General features: G+C 37.7%; 1 protein-coding gene across 3 annotated transcripts in view; it reads right to left on the bottom strand.

Moving 5' to 3' along the window:
• Nucleotides 1-1,389: 1,389 nt before the first annotated feature.
• The window catches only part of ELP2 (elongator acetyltransferase complex subunit 2), a 32,658-nt gene continuing 12,774 nt past the window's right edge, over nt 1,390-21,273 (bottom strand). For 2 of the 3 annotated variants that reach the window (XM_072329929.1, XM_072329930.1), the window contains exons 11-22: nt 20,368-20,499; nt 19,745-19,894; nt 16,236-16,424; nt 14,470-14,539; nt 13,236-13,331; nt 13,062-13,119; nt 8,751-8,823; nt 8,105-8,291; nt 5,834-5,955; nt 5,256-5,398; nt 4,784-4,897; nt 1,390-3,952 (exon numbers count right to left, since the gene is read on the bottom strand). In XM_072329929.1, coding sequence (XP_072186030.1) covers nt 3,796-3,952; nt 4,784-4,897; nt 5,256-5,398; nt 5,834-5,955; nt 8,105-8,291; nt 8,751-8,823; nt 13,062-13,119; nt 13,236-13,331; nt 14,470-14,539; nt 16,236-16,424; nt 19,745-19,894; nt 20,368-20,499 — 1,491 coding nt within the window. In that variant the 3' untranslated portion in view covers nt 1,390-3,795. The remainder of the gene's footprint in view (nt 3,953-4,783; nt 4,898-5,255; nt 5,399-5,833; nt 5,956-8,104; nt 8,292-8,750; nt 8,824-13,061; nt 13,120-13,235; nt 13,332-14,469; nt 14,540-16,235; nt 16,425-19,744; nt 19,895-20,367; nt 20,500-21,273) is intronic. The other variant, XM_072329931.1, reaches the window with a different exon arrangement.

Here is a 21,273-nt window from a genome sequence, read left to right as displayed (position 1 = left end):
GCAACGATAATGGGAGGACGGTTGGACTAGGTGATCTTGTAGATCCTTTCCAACCTTGTGACACTATGATTCTATGAAACACTAAAGTTAACTTTTTATTAAATGGCATTGGATTATTTGCAACAGAGACTTAACCTGCAAAATACAGAGGCCAACGACCTTCTAGATGTACCTGCGAGCAACTAGTGATTTCATTCAAGGAGAGCCGTGAAAAACAATCACACTCCTAGAAAACAGGGTGCGTTGGAATGAAAAGAGGCAATGGCACCTGACAGCAGAGAACAGCACGGACAGAGCACCAAGGCAGCACAGGAGAAAATGTAGAAATAAGAGATCTTTGTAGGTAAACAAGACCATGTTCGGGTCAGTCAGGTAAACAGGACTGAAGTCATAACTTTTTTTTAATGTAATAAATCATGCATGCATGAGTGGATGCACTATTTTAGTGTATGAAATAGTGTCTGTCAGTGAAGTACACACAGAGGAAAGACATGGGAGAAACAAAAGTGACAGCCATTCAAGTGGGCAAATACCGTAGAAAACTCTAATCGAGCTATTGTAGAAAGAAGGAAATAGAGCAAGAAGGCAAATTATTCCATCAGGATTTATAACACCAATAAAACAAGGAAAATGGAATAGAGTGAATAGTGCCAACATCTGGAAAATGCTTTTCTGCTTTTCTAAAAAATAAATAAACAAGCAACATAGAAATTCTCTAGGTATTCTTACAGAAATCTTAAAAGGTATTATTTTGCTGTTTAGAGAACCCTATTTTTCATTAGGCAGCCAATGTTACTCCCAAAATGACCTCTAAAATTACTTTTCTTCCTTCATATCTCACTTACATAGATCCAAAAAATTCTCTGCTACCAGCTGAGAAAATGAAGTCGATACCCGACTTGTTACCCAGCTGCTGATTTGAGAAGACAGCGGTGGATCTACTGAAGAGATAGAGGTGCATGTTAAATTAATAAATAAATAAAGCCAGCTAAATGGATAGCGAAGTGATATGTGAACAAACACAGCATTTTATATGATCAGATCTATTGCATGTCAGCCTCTGGATGACCTCTACCTGAAATGAAAACAAAAAGTGTCTGTTGCAAACATTTGAATGGAGGAGATCAACAGACTGATCTGACGCACCTCATGTTGGAACAGTGAGGTACACCCTTCAATAGGACTGAGTTGCAAAAATCCCTGATGTAATGGAATGGGTTATTCAATCATGTAATAGCTGATGCTCGTATAAGAACAATATTGGAGTCGGTAAACAAAGCTTGTCCAGTGATAGCGTAAAATATGAGAGGGACAATTAATGGATTGTTTTGCTTTTCCCTCTATGGCAAGACATGCAAGGATACAGCACTGTATACCACAAATAAATTGAATGTAGCAAAGCATCTTAATAAAGATTTTATTTTCCTAAGACATCTTAAAGAAGCTTTTTTTCTTTATTCTGAAAAAAAACATACAAACAAAAAACAAAACTAAAATATAAAAATCTTTAAGATATAAATAATAGTTATTTTGAAAAGAGTTTGCCCCGTCCCCCCAAAACGAACTGTATCCTTCCTGATGTACTCGCCTTCTATTGTTACTCTGTCCTCATTACAATACAATAAGACAATTAAGTTAACTGTTCCACTTCTCACCAACTCACTCCAAAGACAGGCAGTCAGTAGAATGCAGTACAAGGATCAGTTGCCACCTTTCAGCTCCAGCCTACTAATATTTGTAAGCTTTTCTAACCTAAACTGCAGAGGACACGCACAAGCAAAGAAAGAGATGGCTCTCCTACAGCACTTTGCTCAGGGAAGGCTCTCACTTATACAGAGGAGACATGAGATTTAAGTTGTCTGAGAATTAGGCTTCAAAAGCTCCCTCTTCATGAGTAAAACAAACAATTAGTTCAAGCATAAGGGCAAAATGCTCCTTCTAGAGCATGGGTGTCCAACCCTTTGGCTTTCCAAATGGTAAACTGCTTGACACGATGAGTAAAGAGGAACTGTCTTGAGCTGCATATACATATGTTGTTCATTAAGTAATGCCCCCTATTTATTTTCATGGACACTACAACCAATACAAAGCGAACAGTGTTTCATAAAGCAAATTCTCAGCTACAAAACACAGTTTTTCAACACAGTCACCACCATTAGTTATGTATTTTTGCCAGTGACAAACAGAAGCCTCAATGTCGCCCCTATATTATATCTAACCTAAATCTACACTCTAAGTTTGAAACCATTCCCCCTTGTTCTGTCACCCTGCTAAAGAGTCTATCCCCTTCTTTCCTGTAGCTCAAATTTAGATACCGAAATATTCTGATATGGTGAAATTCAGTGACACACTTTTGCTCCATAAGCCCTTCCATGTCAGACGCCACTGTGTCAGACTGCACCTCTACTGCCATCCATTACTAAATGTAACAGGATATTAGTGGGAAGGTTCAACTTCTACTGCCATACCCCCAACATCCGCCTCTGATGCCAAGAGCTAACATCATAAAATAGGACAGGATGCACTGTTTTATATATAAGTAACAAAACATTTTAAATATTTTCCTAAAAACAAAAAAAGAGAGGAACAATCTCATAAAACAAGTGGGATATTTGACCTTGTTTTGTGAAACAAATACATCAGCCTTCTTCAGTAGAAGTGGCTGCAGTTCTCAGTGAGCCCTCAAGGTGTTCATCAAAGATTTTTGATCACATTTTAGTCTTCTTGTACTTAATCCTTGACAGCTGTTCACACACACACTGCCAAAAAGCAACGACATGAATAAGGTGTGGTTGTGAAGTGAAAGGTATTTTTCCTCTCATAAGAGATGTCTCTCTACTAGACTTTTATCAGACATTAGCAGAGTTTTGAGTTGAATATCTGATTGCAGCTCTACACACTGCATTTGAAAATTTGCAGGTAATGTATTTATATCAGCTGCAAATGGTGTCACAAACCTGAATTTGTGATTCTATTCTCATTCTATCTCTATTCTATTCTCAACTGCCTTTATCGAAACAGGAAGCATGACCGCATATTCCTTGCTGTTCAGAGCACTGTGCTTAGCCAGTGTATCCAAATACATACAATTATTTACCATCACTTGAGGCAGTACTGCACAGCACTGCCCTCCATGTGTCCTTGTTTCAGTCCACACAGAGTTAATAGTGATGGATGCATGTCTGGGGTCACCCTGCAGGGAAGAGCCACCACCCTTACAGAGCAGAGCAAGGCCATGCCATGCCAGGCAGCATGCAGCCAGTGGGCCTGTTCTAGAGTAAGCTAGTCTAAGACTTGGACAGGTACTATAATAAACATTCCAAAGCCTATCAGGGAGAGGTGTGCATTCAACTCTGATCTCTGGTTAACTGTAGATACTGAAACACAGTGTCAGCACTGACAGGCTGATAGTTGCATTTAGTAGGAATAAGGTGTTTCAAACAATTCCATAGTCCACCTGTCAACCCAAGTATGCAAGAACCCAAGTACTGGCTGCTTCCTACCAACTCCAGGCTCACAGTGAACAAAGAGGTCTCGTTAACCTTCTTCTGTGCCATATCCCACACCTCCTATCCCTGAGCTCCGGGACATTAACCAATCAAAACATATAAATACTTGACATTTCCCAGAAGTGTAAACTTAGAAAAATATTTTCAATTATCAAAGTTGTTTTAATAAGTTATATTTCAGATGTTTCATTTTCCACAGCAGAAAACAGAATTCAAAAAAACAAGATTAAACAATGCTGAAAAAGTGTTGTGAATTCATTTTGCACAGACAGGCCTGCTGTCTCTGTTAAAGAGCAAATCTGTTGACGTTGAATATTTTAACACAGTGATCAGCTCCACAACTTGCAAGCTGCAACCACTCGCTGTTGTTCTGATCATTATGTCCAGCTCTGCCCTCACGATGTCTCCAACACAAACGTTTCACAGCAAGAGCGTGGCTTTGGCTGCAACAAAAAGAAATCCATACATAACTGCAAAATGTCACGCACAGTTGGGTATGCGAATGTAAATATCAACATTTATATAATTAGTAGGCTTAACTCTACCTACTGAAGAAAAGCTGACTTGTGACAACCAGCAGGTATGAAGTTCTTCAAATAAGTGGGGCTATTAATGCCAGTGACACTTTATCTTCACAGTCATCAATAATTTAAACAGATATTGATTTGAAGTTTTATCATGTTAGGCTGCAAATCTAGCATCTCAGTTACCGAGATAGGACAGATTTCTGGCTTTTAGTTTGTCATTTCCTGTCATTTGGCATCTCTTTCAAATTCACTTCAAGTACACAGGCCAAAGTCACCATCAGCTTTCCTTTCTGATACTATCAATGCCAATACATAGAGAAAGAATCTAAGAAAATGTTCCAAATTAAATATTCAAAGTCTCTCTGTAGAGTTTCTCTTACTGTCACCATAGCAGCACTGCAAATTCAGCTTATAAATCCTTTAGTTTTTGCTATAAGCTGCTCTTTAAAACTTTGTCATCTACTTCTTCTCGAGCATATACAAACAGTGACTCAGTGATTCCCTCCCCCCACCATTCAGTATTTTTTATCATCTTGTTCTATGGTTAACAATAATAAAGCTTTATTTTTTATTTTCATATTATGATTAAAGACATCTGCATGCTGCCAGGGTTCAGTCTTTTCCTAAGAGGATATCAAATTGGTATGAAAATAAAGCAGTTTCATATCATTTAACAACAGAACAAAATTCCAGTACAATCAGTCTTGGTAAGAACACATTGCTCCTAAGATACTTCAGAAGATATACCTGTTATCCATCTCAACACACTTGATCCAGTCAGCTGCTGATGGTTCTTGCCCACTCTGCTTCCATGTGTAAAAGTTAATCTTCCCACTCTCTAAGCCTATTGCAACAACATACCTATAAAGAGAAAAACTGTGTTAATTCTAAATTCTACTTTGTAAATTCATTTGTTTGGAATTTTGTTAGAATAAAAAATACAATACTCATAAGCAGGTTATTGAAGCATCAGACCAGTCAATATCATTGCAAGAACAAATGTGTCTCAGATGCATTAACCCACTCTGTCATCCTCTCCCCAGCCCCTCCCCCCACCCCCACACTTGGAAACAGGTTAGGAAGGAAAAAAGAATTCAAATAGCCAAATACTTGACTGCTAAACGGTAAGAGCTGTTCAACCACACAAAATTACTAAAGGGAAAAAAACATACTAATTTCAAGTTTAACTCAGTATAGCATTATATAAAGTCAGCAATACCTTCCATCAGGAGTGAGCACCCGGCTGATGCTAACGGCAGTAACAGAATCTCCAGCATCCAGTACTGTTGAACAAGGTTTGATTGAATCCAACACACTGCCTTCAGTAGTCACAGATAAATCACACTGACCCCAGATGATGACCTGTGAGAAAGAGAATCATCTAGGAACCCCTGTTACAATACTCCCAGAGCACAGAACAAAGGCAATGACCCCTAGATGTTTCTACCTACAAAGATTCAACTGCTTAGAAAGTCTGCTTAACTGCATTCAATATATTAATAACAAATACGGATTATGTTATGAAAATTCGATAAAGCCTTCAGTAGATACCCATAAGAGTTTGTGACACATGCTTATCTCACCGTGCAAAGTTGAGATGGGAGAAAAACCATAGTCTCGTACATACATATTTGAACACTTTATCCAGCATATGAAAGCCTCCCTGATTTCTAAGGTAACACACACTACAGTCTCTTAGTGTTTATAGACTATGGGTCCATCAGAATACAGCAGTTGCTAATCTTAAATATACTTAAAATAATTCTGGGCTTTTAAAATTCCTTTTACATTAATTACCTTTTTGTCCCGACTGCCAGTAACAAAATACTTGCTATCCGGTGTCCAATCACAAGACCAAATGATTCGACTGTGAACAGCTGTATTTTTGTCTGTGTATGCACAGCAACTGAAAACTGGTCCTGGAATAAAACAAAGGAAAACCTTTACTTCAACTACTTTGCTTACTAGAAGTAACTAGAATAAGTAAAAATAATATGGACAGCAGGAATAATTGGATGTCATTCCACTCATCCTTAAAGCACTTGGGAGGTACTTAGTAGTAGTAGTGGAATTAAGAGTACTTTGTATTCTTTCCTAACACTTATCAATTGAACACAGAATCATAGAATCATAGAATTACCCAGGTTGGAAAAGACCTTGAAGATCATCAAGTCCAACCGCAGCCTAACCAGTATCCTAACAACCCTCCACTAAATCATATCCCTGAGTACCACATCCAAACGGCTCTTAAACACATCCAGGGATGGCGATTCAACCACCTCCCTGGGGAGCCTATTCCAGTACTTAACTACCCTTTCTGTAAAGAAGTGTTTCATAACTTCAAACCTAAACTTACCTGGACACAACTTGAGGCCATTTCCCCTCATCCTTTCACATGTCACTAGTGAGAAGAGACTTGCCTCACTCTCACTGCAAGCACCTTTCAGGTACTGGAACAGAGCAATAAGGTCTCCCCTCAGCCTCCTTTTCCCAGAACTAAACAGCCCCAGCTCCCTCAACCTCTCCTCATAGGGCTGATTCTCCAAGCCCTTCACAAGCCTCGTTGCCCTTCTCTGGACCTGCTCCAGTACCTCCATGTCTTTCTTGTGCTGTGGTGCCCAAAATACATAATTAGTACTGATTCAAGACCACACCACTCAGTCCTTACAGCATGAAAACTGGGAATGGTTTTCCTTTATATGCTTATCTCTTTTAAAAGAAATGAATTCCAAGCATTACATATCAATGTCTCATACAAGTTTTAAATAAAAACACCGACTTCAAAAGCTTTAGTATAATGCAATTTTTGCCACGTGTACACACATAGCCCAGCAATCCACTACAGTTTCTAGCTGTTACCAATAAAGGCCCAAGAGCTCAAATTTCAGTGATCCAAACGTAAAGCTTAATCTGCTCCCAACAAGATAAGCTGCAGTTTCACCGCGCATAAAATCAGGCAGTAAATCTGATTAGCAGACAGCAAAGCTTTGGGAATGTTTTTCCTAATTAGAAAGAGCTGTCATTTGAGAACACAGATGTTGAATAACCGCATTTATTGGGATGCCAATAGAAGTAGTCTTGTTTTATACCAATAATAATGTTTTGTAGACTGAAAAGTTTGTGACGAATAGATAAAAAGAGGGCTTCCTCAATTTTCTGTATGAATTCATACACTTTAACCCAAAATGTTAACTACTCTGGACAATATGCCAAGCTTTGAAATAGAAGTCTGAGCAGAACAGAATCTCAAGCCAGAACACAGACACTGTGTGACAGGGTGAAAACTCACTGCCAAGCCTGTGAAAAAACTCTACAGAGCTCAGTACCCTTGTAAGAACCCAGTGGTGTTTATGTGCTACTAAGTCAATGGTGCAATGTAATTGTTTTCAGCATAAGCATCTGTTCGAGGAATCAATTCATGTTCAATAGCAATCTCCTTACGATTTTGCAAGGCTTAAAGTCCTAATGAGAAAGTCAACTGAATCTTTACTATCAGTTCTATTTTACAGACAAAGCCAGCCTTAGCCAAATTAATCAATTGTGCGGGATTATAAGAAAGCTACACCAAAGACAGAAATTAATCCTGCCAAGAACCTCAAAGCATCGTGCCCTGCAAAAAGGGACAAAGCAGTACTATGCAGGACACACCAATGTAATACTGAACCTCTTAGTGTAGCTTGAACAGATCACCAAGCCAATGGTTTTGCATGACAGAATACCAGTTTGAAATTCAGACACTACATTCCAGCTTGTATACTAGATTTCAGTTAATTTCTAATGTATAGTCACAAGCAAAAGGCAGCAAGACAAACAGCAGACTCCAATTAAACAGTACTTAATGCCTGATCATGCCCTTTTCTACATTTTAACTCCTTTTATAGTTTTTCTATACACTATGAATTTCACTCCCTAAAGCTACAGGATCCCATACCACTATTAATACTTGATAGTTGTACGGAAAGTATCCATTAAAATATTTTACCAATTATCTTTCAAATACTTTGAAGCCAAAAATACTTAACAAATCTTAAAGTCTTCAAATGCATAAACCCAACCCATGCACCTTACCTGACTCTGATGAGTCTTCTTCCCTCCACAGGGACCAATTTCTGTCTCTAGACACCGCTAACAGAAGTTTGTCATTAGGTGAAAATGCCAGCTGAGTAACTGTCAGATTGTGAAATGGCAAACTCTGTATTTTCTTCCAAGAAGAAGTGCTCCACAAAATAATTGCTGCATGTTCTTTTTTGGAAGCCTGTGGAGGAAAATAATAAAATAATATTAAAAAAAAAATAAAAATCAGTGCAAATTAAATAAGGCAAAGATAAAAATCACACATTTCAACATACCAACATGCTTAGGAGCTGCTTTTTTTCATGACTTACAATAGAGTTACAGTCCAGTTCCCTCTGCAAAGTTTCAAGATTGTTTCACTGCATTCTACCAGCAATGACAACATGTTGTTTATAAATAGCATTTTTCTAACTATGTTTGTTAGAATTCCTCTTACTAACAACTTTAAATGAATCACATAATTATTTCAGAATAATAACATCTCTGTATCTCACCTTTGCAAGGCAGCTGCCGCTTATAAGAGATATTTCACATTAGCTTGAAGAGCAGACACAGTGCAAACTGAGTTTTGACATCTGCTCTGTCAGCCCTAGAAATATGACAGCACTTTTCACTAGATGGTGCTAGAATCTTTTCTTACCTTACAAGCCGAGGCAATTACAGTGTTTGAATTATTGCAAGCAACACAAAAAATTTCATATCCGTGTCCATACCTGAAATAAATTTCATAAGCTATTTAGCACAGCACAGACTTTTCTGTAAGATGTATTAAGGTTTTTATATTAACTTAAATCCCTCCGCAAAAATGAAAGCTATATACCAGGAACATCTTGCAATGAACACTTTCTGTTTTGCATTCCAAATAAATCCTAATAATGCTCCACATTCAGTTTAAACATCTGCATAAACTCCTCCATGCTTGGGAACTGTCTACAGACCAATCTCTCCAACACATATCATAGTCCTAAATCATCAGCAATACAAAAACTACTGTAATTATTAACAAAAAGCAGACAGCATTTAATGTACTCTCATTTTCTTGCAAAACAATTTTAATGCTATCAATAAAAATTAGAAGCCATACATTTTGAAGTCACAAAAGAAAGACAAAGGCCAACTAACTACAATCAGTCACAGAAGATCAGAAGCAGAATAAAATTGGAAACGTCTTGAAACAGTAGAAGAATATCAGCTAAATACCAGTTGCTGGAGGGAGGTACTGATTTATAGTACCTAAGCAAGCATTTCACTTTCTGTTCCAAGCAAAGCCATAAGAACCCTCAAATGAAATCTAGCCTATATAACTCACTTTTCTAGTCCAGAATGCAGGAATATTTAAGGAATAACAGAAATCCCCAAGAACAAAGTTGAATGATCTTTGCATGAGGCCAGCCTTACTTGGAGTCACCTCCCTGTTTTCTAGCTTTTCTATCACCACTCCTGAACAATGACAATGTAAGGACACTGTTTTCAGTGCCATGAAGTACAGAAGTACCAGGGTCCATTTATTACTCCTTATGTTCTGTATGCTCAGACGCTACTTACTCAGTTACCCCTTGCTCTGTATGATGGGGGTAACAACACTGAACTGCAGACAAGTGGCACAGAAAGGGCACAGTCTTTTCTACTACAAAATTTGCTAGGAGTATTCTTTACACCAAAAGACAGTGCATTTTCTGACCTCTGTGAGAAAAGGTATCAAGAGAATTGTAATTTTACATCGGTTCAAACAGAACTCCACAAGTAAATGAAGAAAAAACCAGTCAGTGTTGCTGAAACATGATAAAAATGCATATTCAGCTTCAGAAGCTCCTGAGCTGAAAATAATGAAACTCAGAACACTGAAGGGAACAACTCTCCTTGGAGTGTCTGCTTACATACAGTTTTCTTCTTTGTAAGACAGCACAATTGCTCCTATCCCCAAATCATGTAGTCGAGTCTGCCATGCTGTAGGAAATAGCTAGACACACCACAGTCAAAGTACAAGGAGTCAGCCTCAGCCTGGGCAATACATCACATTGTCTTCCCTGACAGCCACTCCATTTGCAGTTGCTTTTTTCTTGGATGTTGACTGACTAACTGAAGCAAGGATCTCTCATCTTTGGAAACAGATTCTCCAACTGCCATTACTCTCACCGCAGATGATAATGGTCTCTAGAAGCACTTGGTCTCACCTTTATTTGTGTGACTTTGTAAAAGACGCTGTCTTAGGTCTTATTTTCATTTAAGGAGGAAGACCTTAATGCTTCTGTTTAATAAGAGCAAAGTTGCGTACAGAAGATCAAAGCGTTGCTGTTAAATGCTCTGCAATACTGAATTACATGAGATAAAACCAAAGCAACTGAAGACTTGTTTCACAAGTGATTGCACAGGCTGTTTCTCCTTTACTGAATTTCACTGGAAGTATACTTTTAATAGAATAATATTTTCAGTTTAAAAAAAACTTGACTTTCAATGGTTTCCAATAAAAGGCAATTTTCAGAAATCTGCTTTAAAAGTCAGCATTATGACGACAACCCTTCTGGTAGAAGGGTGAGGTGAAGACACAAATTAATAGCTTCACCATTTTAAGACACAATCAGATTTGCAAATTAACATTCCAATTAAGCAGCCATCAGTCTTCTTCTACCCAGAAGGCCTGTATATACTCTTCATGAAGTGCCAGCGCATCCCCAAACTTCAGACATAAGTGTGGGAGCCCGTCTGTGGGATATGGTCAGTAGTTACTCTATTCAACAGATATAAACAGTAATTTGTCACTTAAACAGATGGCTGTTTTGGCTGTAAGTAAAATCTCATGAACATCAGTCCCATATAACAAAGCCTTTGCAATACTGCTGACCAAAGGAGTTTATCTGGAGAACTGTCCATCTCTTCAGAGCTAAATCAGAACAGAGTTCTGATCAAAGAGAAAAGGTGCCTCCATCCCCCACAATGATGGGCCATCATCTGCTACAACTTCACTCCCCAGGAACAATCCCCAGAGCTTAGAGCAACGCCCTGAACAAGCGACAATTAGCACCAATAAGCTTCACGCAAATCCTAGAAGGCCCAAGCAGATATAAACTCATCTACTAGCACCCAAAAAACAAACTAGACTAAAATATGCATCTGTACAAGCAGGGACTCATTGAGATGTGACTTCATTAAAGATGAAGACGGCAAGCCGCAGTCACAAGCCCTGCCTCCACCCATACACATTCAATCCCTTCCCTTCGTTACATAACGCAGCACTAAAAAAGGCTTCACAATGGAGAGAGAAGCAACTGTATGAATGAATAATGAAATCACATTCCCAGCCACAAGCGATTTTGCCCTAGCAATGTGTAATTCATAACATTTTTTCTAATGCACAGGTGAGTGGAATGGACATTCAAAGTTTCCAGGCAAATGATTACTGTAATTTTCTACTATCAAAAAGGATGTCTCAAGACTTCCAAGTGTATTACATAAAATGTACATATTGCATATATACATTCTATGGTAATTTTCCAAGAGGATAAGGATTAGCATACTCTCATAGGATTTATCATATTTTTATCTTAAAGTTATTAGATTATGTAAAAAAATTCAGCAAGTTCTTCATGCTAAAACCCACTCAACCAAATAGTTATCAAAACTGAACACTAATCCTTCAAAATTTGGTGCTGAGCTAGAGCTTCGAATACACAAATGTCAATAACAAAGAGGTTATTTTTGGCAAGTCAGTTCCTCATGCTGTTTTTCTGCTGCCATGGTAACTTGAAATCTGCATTATGCAATTTCATGTTACTTCTTTCAAGATTATCCTGAACAAAAAAAATATATATATATGAAAAAATATCTGAAAGGCAGCTTGCATTTTGTTTCCTTTGCACAGAGGAATCTCTATCATTAACAGTTCCTCTAAAAACAGAAAAAAAATGCTGGTAAGTCACCTGAGGGCCATCATAAAATAAAGGATATTTTACTAAATGAGAGATGCTAAACAGTACCCCTATAACAGAATATCAACAATAAACACTTGGTTAGACACTGAGAAATGTCAGAGGCAAATGAAGGAAAATTTTGGCTTTGCCCCCTTTTCACTACTTATGATCACCACCAAACTACTTAAATAAAGCAGATGTATTAGCAGCCGTTGCGTGCATAGAAGCATTTAGCACAAGCGCTGGTAATTACAAAACATACAGACACAGTCTAGTTCCTGCCAGCTTCCCTGGTGTAAAAGCATTTAAAAGTATTCAAAGAAGATTAACTGCCCAGCTGAACATAAAGATGAGTTCCCAACAGAACCTCCTACTCGGTCAAATGAAAGCAATTTGCAAACAGCTTTCCTAAAATGTTGGGGTTTTTTTGTTGTTGTTGTTTTAAATATTTTCTCTTCCCTTTTCCCTCCCCAAACAAAGCCATAAAACTGGTAAATGTAGTCATCAAAGTCTCAACATTCTTGCTTCTTCCTGAGACTACTGTTTCAGGAGATTCACTTGAGATGAGTCATTCCTTTGTATACTCAAGATCAGAAATGAGTATGCTGCCCAATATATTTAGATATTCAGTTTCCTACTCACAGCTCTGCTTCCAGAGCAGCATTGCTACCTAAACTCACTTCAAACAGCTGTGCAAAAGCTACAGTTAAGGGTTTGTTTTTTTTTTTTCCCCATTATCCCCTCCACTTCCTATCAACTCCCTGGCACTACCATTTGCAACCACCCTGAGAGGTTCAGATAGCTGAACTAATTGACATCCACAGCAGAAAGACAGACGTGATCTGCAAAGTCTGCCAAAAAGCAAACAAAAGCAAAAAGTTCCTGCCCTTTTCTTCAGACTCTTACCTTTGTTATACACACATTTATTTTATAAGATATAAGCTGCACAGGGTCAAATCAGGTAGTGAGTCAGGTAGAGTAATAAGACCAGACTACACTAATGTTGTGATATTTCCAGAAAATAAAGAAAAAGGAAAACTTACAACTTCTGAATTTCAGGCCACAATGTATTCTGCAGCAAGTGATCCTCTTGAGGAGGTTCTAAAAGGCATTTGTACAACATATTTAAATTTGGCAGCAGATAATCTAAAATCAGCTAAATTTAATACCCAATAAACCTCAATTTCCACTTCATACAGTAGAAAATAATCTCATACCTGTTAGGATCAGGGGTTGAAAATATACCTCAGGATACTGATTAGAAATAGTATTAAATGTTTCTTCATCCTCAGCTTCTCGAGCGGATATATCTCCTATTCAAAATAAGGACTTTATTAGCTGTTGAGAACATACTTGACATAAGAGAAAATATAAGTATGTATTGTACAAGGAAAAACCCTCCATTACTTATAAAATCCAAGCAACATTAATATAAACATTAGTGATTCTGGTGCACATGACACTGAGAAGACTTATGAAAGAGCAAAAAAAGACAAGATTTTACCAAAATAAATTACCATTATTATTATTATTCCTCTCAATAGGTTTAGGACAATTTAGCTATATTAACATTAAAGATCCTGGAGACAAATATCATTCAAATACTTCCTTTATTAATTCATACCTTCTGATAAAAATGTAGGCAGAAAAGAGCAAAAAAGATCCAACCTAATATGTAGATTCCAGTTAAAGTACATTTTTACCACATGCTTCATCAAACACCAGACTTCCCAGTTCCAAACCTAGTCTCAAGATGCAATTCAGTTATAGTTATCACTCCAAACAATTACCCTTCCTGGTATCCACACCACCTCTCCAAGAATAAGATCTGGTGTCTCTCCAGTCTTTACTGAAAGAACATTTCTTCATGTTAGATTACTAATTCTTCTTTCCCAATGCTTTCACAAAGCATCATCTACAAAAGGTTTCTACCTGTTCTTATGGGAAAAGAATAGAAAACGTAGCCAATTCCACTTAAAACTGGATTACTTCTACAGCATCTTCAAGGGTAATAGCATCCAAGGAGCATGTGAGCAGGACTCCAGAATACAGGTTAGGAGGTCAAACAGACTAATATTTTACAGAGAAACAAGGAACAGCAGTGGGTAGCCCTGATTTTATCACAGTAGTCACAGTACAGGAAACAAGGAATGAGCATTTGGGGTCCACACAAGGTTTACTACAGGATGTTTAGGAGAGGAGCCAAAAGCACAGAAAGGGATGAATCAAGAAAGGATTCTCACTTGCTCTCACTGTTTTTGTTAAGTGCCATATTTAAGTGCTGCCAGACAAAATAAATACATTGCACAATTTATTTCTAGCTTATAAACTCACAGTCAAGCTCACTATGAGAAACCAACCAACCAAACAAACGCTGAAGAAGTTATTTAAAATAAAAACTTTACATGTGAAGCATCATCATTTCTCCTTATTATTTCTTATTAGCCATACCTTCAAAAACAGCTTTATTGGATAAACCCAATGCCGGCACAGTTGCACCTTCTGGAAGGTTGGAAGACTGCTGAATTTAAAAAGAGAGAGAAAGGTTTCACAAATTGTCATGTAGGACTAGGTTTTTAAAGGGCATAGGTTAATGAATCCCTGTGACAACAGGGACTTTTCTAGAGAGAAGTGAATGGGAGGCTTTGGAAAACTCCCAGCTCACACCACAGCACACCTGAGACAATATGAGGAACAAGGGGGGGAAAAAAAAACCTTTCTCTTAAGGCCTCAGCACAGAAGTTTTGTTGCAAAGCACGTATCTTCATTCCTACATTCAGGTTTTCAACTGCTGATTTTATTTAGGACACATGATAAGGCTCAGCTGAGAGCACCATAGTCAGCAATGCAATAGGACTCGGAAGTAGTCTGTTCTGAGGTTAATTAAGGAAGTGTCTCTGTCCATGACTTCCAACACAATCTAGCACATAACACTGAGATGTGGCTGGAATATACGGCCAAAAATTGGAAAGGTAAGTGAGCTTCGGCTTACCTTACATTTGCACAGAGATGGAAAAGTTTTAGATCTAACAGCTGTAAAACTCCTTTGTTCAAGGGTTTGATAAGTTCAAAAAAAGACTGGATTTGTAATCTAGGTGACAGCCCAGAATAAGATGTTACTTATTTAAACATTCATAACTTGACGAGAAAACGTCTGACATTTGTGTTTGTGGCTTTTAAAACCAGGTGAGAGTAATTCAGCTGTGCTCCCGGAAGGGGTGGAGCTTGACTCCACCTCCTCTAGACCTCATTTAAGGGCTGACCACCACTAAGGTAGCATCTCTTGGAGATCACTCCCTGGTGGAGATTGCCTCAGCATTTCCCAGCAAAGGCATCCATATCAGTGAGTTTTTCCTCATAAATAACTTTGAATATCTATTACCATCTTTGTATCATTCCACCTTACATAGCCTCACAAGAAAACTCCCATAGCCAAGAGGAAATAATGCACAGGCAAATCATAGAATTGCCCAGGTTGGAAAAGACCTTGAAGATCATCAAATCCAAACGCAACCTAACCAGTACCTTATCTCTAAAAACCCTCTGCTAAATCATATCCCTGAGTACCACATCCAAACGGCTCTTAAACACATCCAGGGATGGCGATTCAACCACCTCCCTGGGGATGCATATCTAAATGCATATCTATAAATATTTATACAGAACTACCAAGAGCAGTGCTGAAAGCCTGGTGTTATTTCCAAACATATGATTAAAAAAAGAAACAAACAAAACCAAGAAAACACAAAACAATGCAAAACCACACAATAATAATTACATATAGAGAAGATCACTACACCCCCAAATTAAGAAGAAGGCGCATTGTCAGCCGCTATTGTTTGTTTTCAAATCATTAAATATATACACTGAAACATAAATACTTGGGCTAGTTTTTTTATTTTCAATTTGTCCATATTCTTTGCAAATCTTCAGACAACGTGCCCTGTTTTATTTCAAGCATTTAGTGGGCATGGTGGTAGATAGGTGCACAGTTGGACCAGATATCTTAGTGTTCTCTTCCAACCTCAGTGGTTCTATAACACCATCATGAAACGTATTTGAAAAAGTACACAGAGAAACCAGCAGAAGAGGAAGGAGAAATACAGTTAAGCTTCAGAATCATTACATTATTTAGTGGAAGTTAATGCATTTGATGTTTTCTAAAGTATTGATATTATTTACGTGCAAATAATTTATTGCTGCTTTAGAATACTTACATGGGGACACAGCTTCTCCACTGGAATACCAGTGATGTTACTGAAATTTTCTATAAAATTCCTGGGAGCACAAAAAACTCGAAGCACTTTTTCATCTGCCCCTGACACAAACTGAAACCGGCCAATCATTGCCAGACAACGCATGTCATACCCATGTATTTGAGGCCGTGCAATTTCATGCCAGGTTACCTACACAAACAGAAATGCAGTTAAAATATGGTTCTTAATCAGAGAAACAGCAAGATTCCGAGATGTAAAAAGCAATAATACATTATTTGCTGACTTTATTAACATGAAGGAAAACTAACAACCTTCTACTGATGTTCATAAAACCGATGTATGCTCACATACATCAGCTAACTCCCATTCTGCCACCAAATGACTTTTGTAATTGGTGAATGGTGTCACTGCCCAAGTCTAGAGCATTTGCTTATCTCTGTGGCAAACTAGTCACTGAAAATTCTTCATGCTATACATTCAAGCAAAAGGGCACAAAATGTTAAGAAAAAGGAGGACTGCACAATGTTTTATTGCTTTTAAAACCATAGCTCTGAAAGACCTAGCAAGGTAGCAAGAAGTACCTGCTTCCTTCATCTGCCTTTCATGATATATAATAGCATTGCTGTCAATACGGTATAAGCTCCTACTTCCTGTTTTTTCTTCATAACCAGCATTAGCAAAATCACTTTGTAGAAGCTGTGCAAGAACTGACAAGACCAAAATGGCTCCTAATTGCAAAAACAATTGGAAAACCCTGATGATTTAGAAACATTTTCACTGGAAACAGGTTTTTAGTTTCCTCATACTCCAAGCATTAATCCAAAGAAGAGAATCAACAGCTAACAAAAAAATTAAATGGGTAAGATTTATATTTTTAATCTTCACACAAAGGAAAGAATATTAGCAAGATTATATTAAATTGTTCACATTTATTTCCTAAAAGAAGTCTAACTTATTCTATATATGAAAGAAAAAAAAAAAAAAAAGTTTTCCAGCAAATCTAGTGTCATGAAAAAGCTTTTAGGGAGAATCATTTGTTGCTACTTATATATTTCAGCTGGTGTATATTTCTGAATTAATTTTAGTTGTCATTTCATTCAATCAGAATTAATTTATATTACCTCAGTATTAAAGCGACTAAAAAACTGTAGTCAATAAAGAGTTGATATCATACCAGATATTGCACAAACAGAAAAGAAGGCGTTATGCTGATTCTAAATTGCCTGTACCACACTAAAAATTCATTCAAATCTCATTTTTAAACTTTCTATACAACATGAATGGAATATTAAGAGAGAACCTGTGAAGTCTAATATTTTCAGAAAAGAGTCATATTTTCAAATTAGAAATAAATATTCAATTACTAAAAAAAAAAAAAAAAACAAAAAAAACAACAAACCAGGGCAATAAATTGCAATAAACCCTCCTCTCCCTACACTGGGTGCATCTTTGCATGCTTTAAAACATGGCACGGAAGATTAAAAACAAGCAACAAAAAAACCCCACCAAAGCAGAAGGAGAAGTTGTGAAACTTCTCCCAGTAAAATTTAGGAGCAAGTCTGCATGACAAATTGAAGTTATGTATTATTTTGTATTATTGGGAGGTTTGGGTTAGATACGGAGGCTTAGGTTAGATATTAGGAGGAAGTTTTTCACACAGAGGGTGCTGACACACTGAACAGGTTGACCAAGGTGGTTGCGGATGCCCCATCGTTGGAGGCATTCAAGGCCAGGCTGGATGTAGCTCTGGGCAGCCTGGTCTGATGGCTGGTGACCATACACACAGCAGGGGGTTGAAACTACATGATCATTGTGGTCCTTTTCAACCCAGGCCATTCTATGATTCTTCCTTATTTCTGCCACTAAAATGCAGCACTAAATTGGAATTTTACAAGACAATAATTTGCGTTTAGCACTATGTTCTCTTTAAAAAAATATTGAACTTTATTACTAACTCTTAATAGATATCTGAATCATCCAGACAAACATCAGATGTTACCTACTGTAATCCTTCATATGCTAAACTCAGTATGGTAAGGAAAAGCTGACATTCTAACAGTTTGCATTGCTTAGCGTTCCATTCCCCTCTGTATGACCCATATCTACAACCCTACACCTCACCCCCACCTACAGGATACCATAGCTTTCTCCTACAGCAAAAAGCATTGGTGTCATCTTACTTTACACATGGTCCACCCAGCCAGATGGCTGCTGTTTGTCAGATCAGGAAAAGTACAATAATTCAGTTCACTTAGATATGAACGGTGCCATCATTCTGCTAAATCAGTTCATTAATTCTAAAATTTCAGAGATAGCAGGAACAGCTGCATAGGTAAAGCTCAGTTCTTCCAGACAAATATTTAGCAAACAGTACACATAATGAAAAACGGTGCTTCAGTGGGTCACAGAGAATATGCTATTGACAACTCTTTTGAATGCTGTCAGCTTACATAACATGCTAGGCCTGGACTTCATTTCCATATGTCAAATCCAGCATGCTATCTTTTCCACAGAGCTGTTGCACCTGCTAGCCTGGAGATGAGGGGAAAGAGGCAGGGAAACAAATTGGAAGTGCCCTTGTTAAAATACCATGCAAAGCTTACAAATTGATCTGGGATTGCTACCAATTCTGCGTAGCCTGGAAAGGAAATCAAGGAACTGTTTATGCTAGTGAGACTTAGCTAAGCTCCTGTGGTAACAGCTACCCTTTACCTCCTCCATCTAGTTGCACAGCTAGCACAGGGCCTTACATGACTTCACTGCTCTAGTTTCACGAAGTTTCCTGAATGGATCATTCTGTCAGGAAAAAAAACAACCACCACCCTGTGTTTGTAGAATAGCAAAACGAACTATCAATGAGAAACTGCAACATTCCCAGACAGGGTTTCTCAACACCAAAATTTAGACCTCTTTTGGAAGATAATTATTCAGGAGTTGCTGTTCCTGATAAGCAGCACGAATAAGTGCCAAATGCAGTTCAGTGGTGGGTAATCATTCTGGTAAAAGTCACATTCATAAACAACATAATATAAAAATAGATAAATGAAATAGAAATACAGTGAAAAGTTTGCTTAGATTAAGCATGTGGGAAAAGAACAAGGCTGAGGACCTTTACGGTCATCCTCCCCAGTGCTTAGCTAAGCATTAAACAAGAGCAATAGATGATTACAAGAGTCAGGCATGTATTCTTGCATGACTTATTTCAGAGCTTGTTTTTTGTTGTTTGTTTTTTTTTCTAATAGCCCAGGAGAACATTAACTGAAGGTAACCCAGAGGTGAACTCAGGAGTTAAACAGCAGTCATTCATGTGATTACTAAAACGTGCGACTAGTATTTTTAAAAGTGAAAACAACACGTATTGAATAACTAAGCCAAACATTTACACAAGCAGATTTGAATATACCATGACTTGAGGATATTTAAGGTAAAAACTATACTCAGATGACCTATTCCAAACTCAGGAAAGGCAAGCCTTTACCAACACCGCAAATTCTTTTTGAAGATCATACCTCTGTCTCGTGTTTTCTTTTCCATGGAGCAAATAGTCTAGTAGTTTGATCAGAACCAACACTGATGATAAATTCTCCTTCTGGGTCCCACTGTACATCCTCAACACTGTTAAAATGCCCTGATATCACAACTTCTGGAGTCCATTCTTTCTATTAAAAACATTTTAAAAGAACACCAAAGAAGCAATGTTTTCAACTGACCAATTAGCATACTGTAACCAAAGTAAGTGATTAGGAAAAAGTAAAATGGGCATTTGAAAATAGCAAATTACCAGATCTCAAAGTAGCTACAAGGACACCAATACTGATTTATTGTCCCAACCTAGAAGAAAGTAGTGCAAGTGGGCCAGGTACCATTTCTGAGGAAAGCACAACTACAAATATGCTCAGGTTGCTCCAGTGACTGTGGAGCCCACAAGGAGGCACAAGCTTTACATTCTGGTTAATTCCATCCTCCTTTCCATGCAGGAGTGAGGTTTCTGAAGAATACTATACTCAGAGAAGGACCAATTCTATCATTAATTGTAAGCTGTACTGTTACACCTGATATTTTCTATTAACCATACAACTAAATGACAAGAGCAATGTTCTTGAGAACTAATAATAATAAACAAATAACGTACCTTATTAACTGAAGCCTGTTTCCAAAGGTGGAATGCTCCATGAAAAGCATGAGCAATGATCATTGAACCATCTGGACTAAACTGGCAGTCAAAAAATCCAAGGGTATTGCCACCCACTTCGCCTACCCGCACCTGAATTCATGACCAGAAATGAAATATCCATGAAAACAGCCTTCGGTCAGTATGAGCTCATCCTAATCTCACAAGCTGCAAATTAGTCGTAGGTAAGAATTTGTATTATACAGTATTCTTTAAATATTTTGGGTAACTGCAAAATTAAGCACTAACAGATCACAGCTATTAAAAGTATTTTAATACAGTCTCACAAGTACCTCAGAAGGAGGATCCTGTGATCTGAGGTCCAACCAATGCATATAGCAAGTAAAAAAAAAACAACAAAAAAAACAGGTAACAACTCACTACAAGTTTTATGACACAATTACTTTTTTGAAGTTTGTAAATCTAGGCATAGCTATGACAACAATCAGTAGAAAGGCTTCTCAATGGGACAGAGGAAAAATTATAATCACTACTGTATTTCTTTTCCCCAGGAGAGCATTAAAACTCCCTTTGTGACAGGAAAAGTCATAAACAATGGTTGGCATAATGCAACACAAACAAATTCAGCGGAACTACTACAATATGTTTCTAGTTGATCTGCTTTTTCAGAGACATCTACAAAAGCATTAGATAAATCTGGGTTTTATTACTTGTTTATTTAAGATGACCCACATTAGAAGAGCATTCAACATGATACACTGAAACACACATTCAACTCAAATGGAGGAAAAACCTAATGTCAACACCCATGAAAAAGTTACTGTGATTAAAACAAGGCTTGTGAATCATGTGTTAACTGCTGTGCAGCAACTGCTTGGGTGCATCTTCCCACAGCAATTAACTGTA

The sequence above is a fragment of the Excalfactoria chinensis genome, chromosome 2, assembly GCF_039878825.1.
Source record: "Excalfactoria chinensis isolate bCotChi1 chromosome 2, bCotChi1.hap2, whole genome shotgun sequence".
NCBI classification, from domain to species: domain Eukaryota; kingdom Metazoa; phylum Chordata; class Aves; order Galliformes; family Phasianidae; genus Excalfactoria; species Excalfactoria chinensis.
This window is presented reverse-complemented; position numbering and strand designations above follow the sequence as displayed.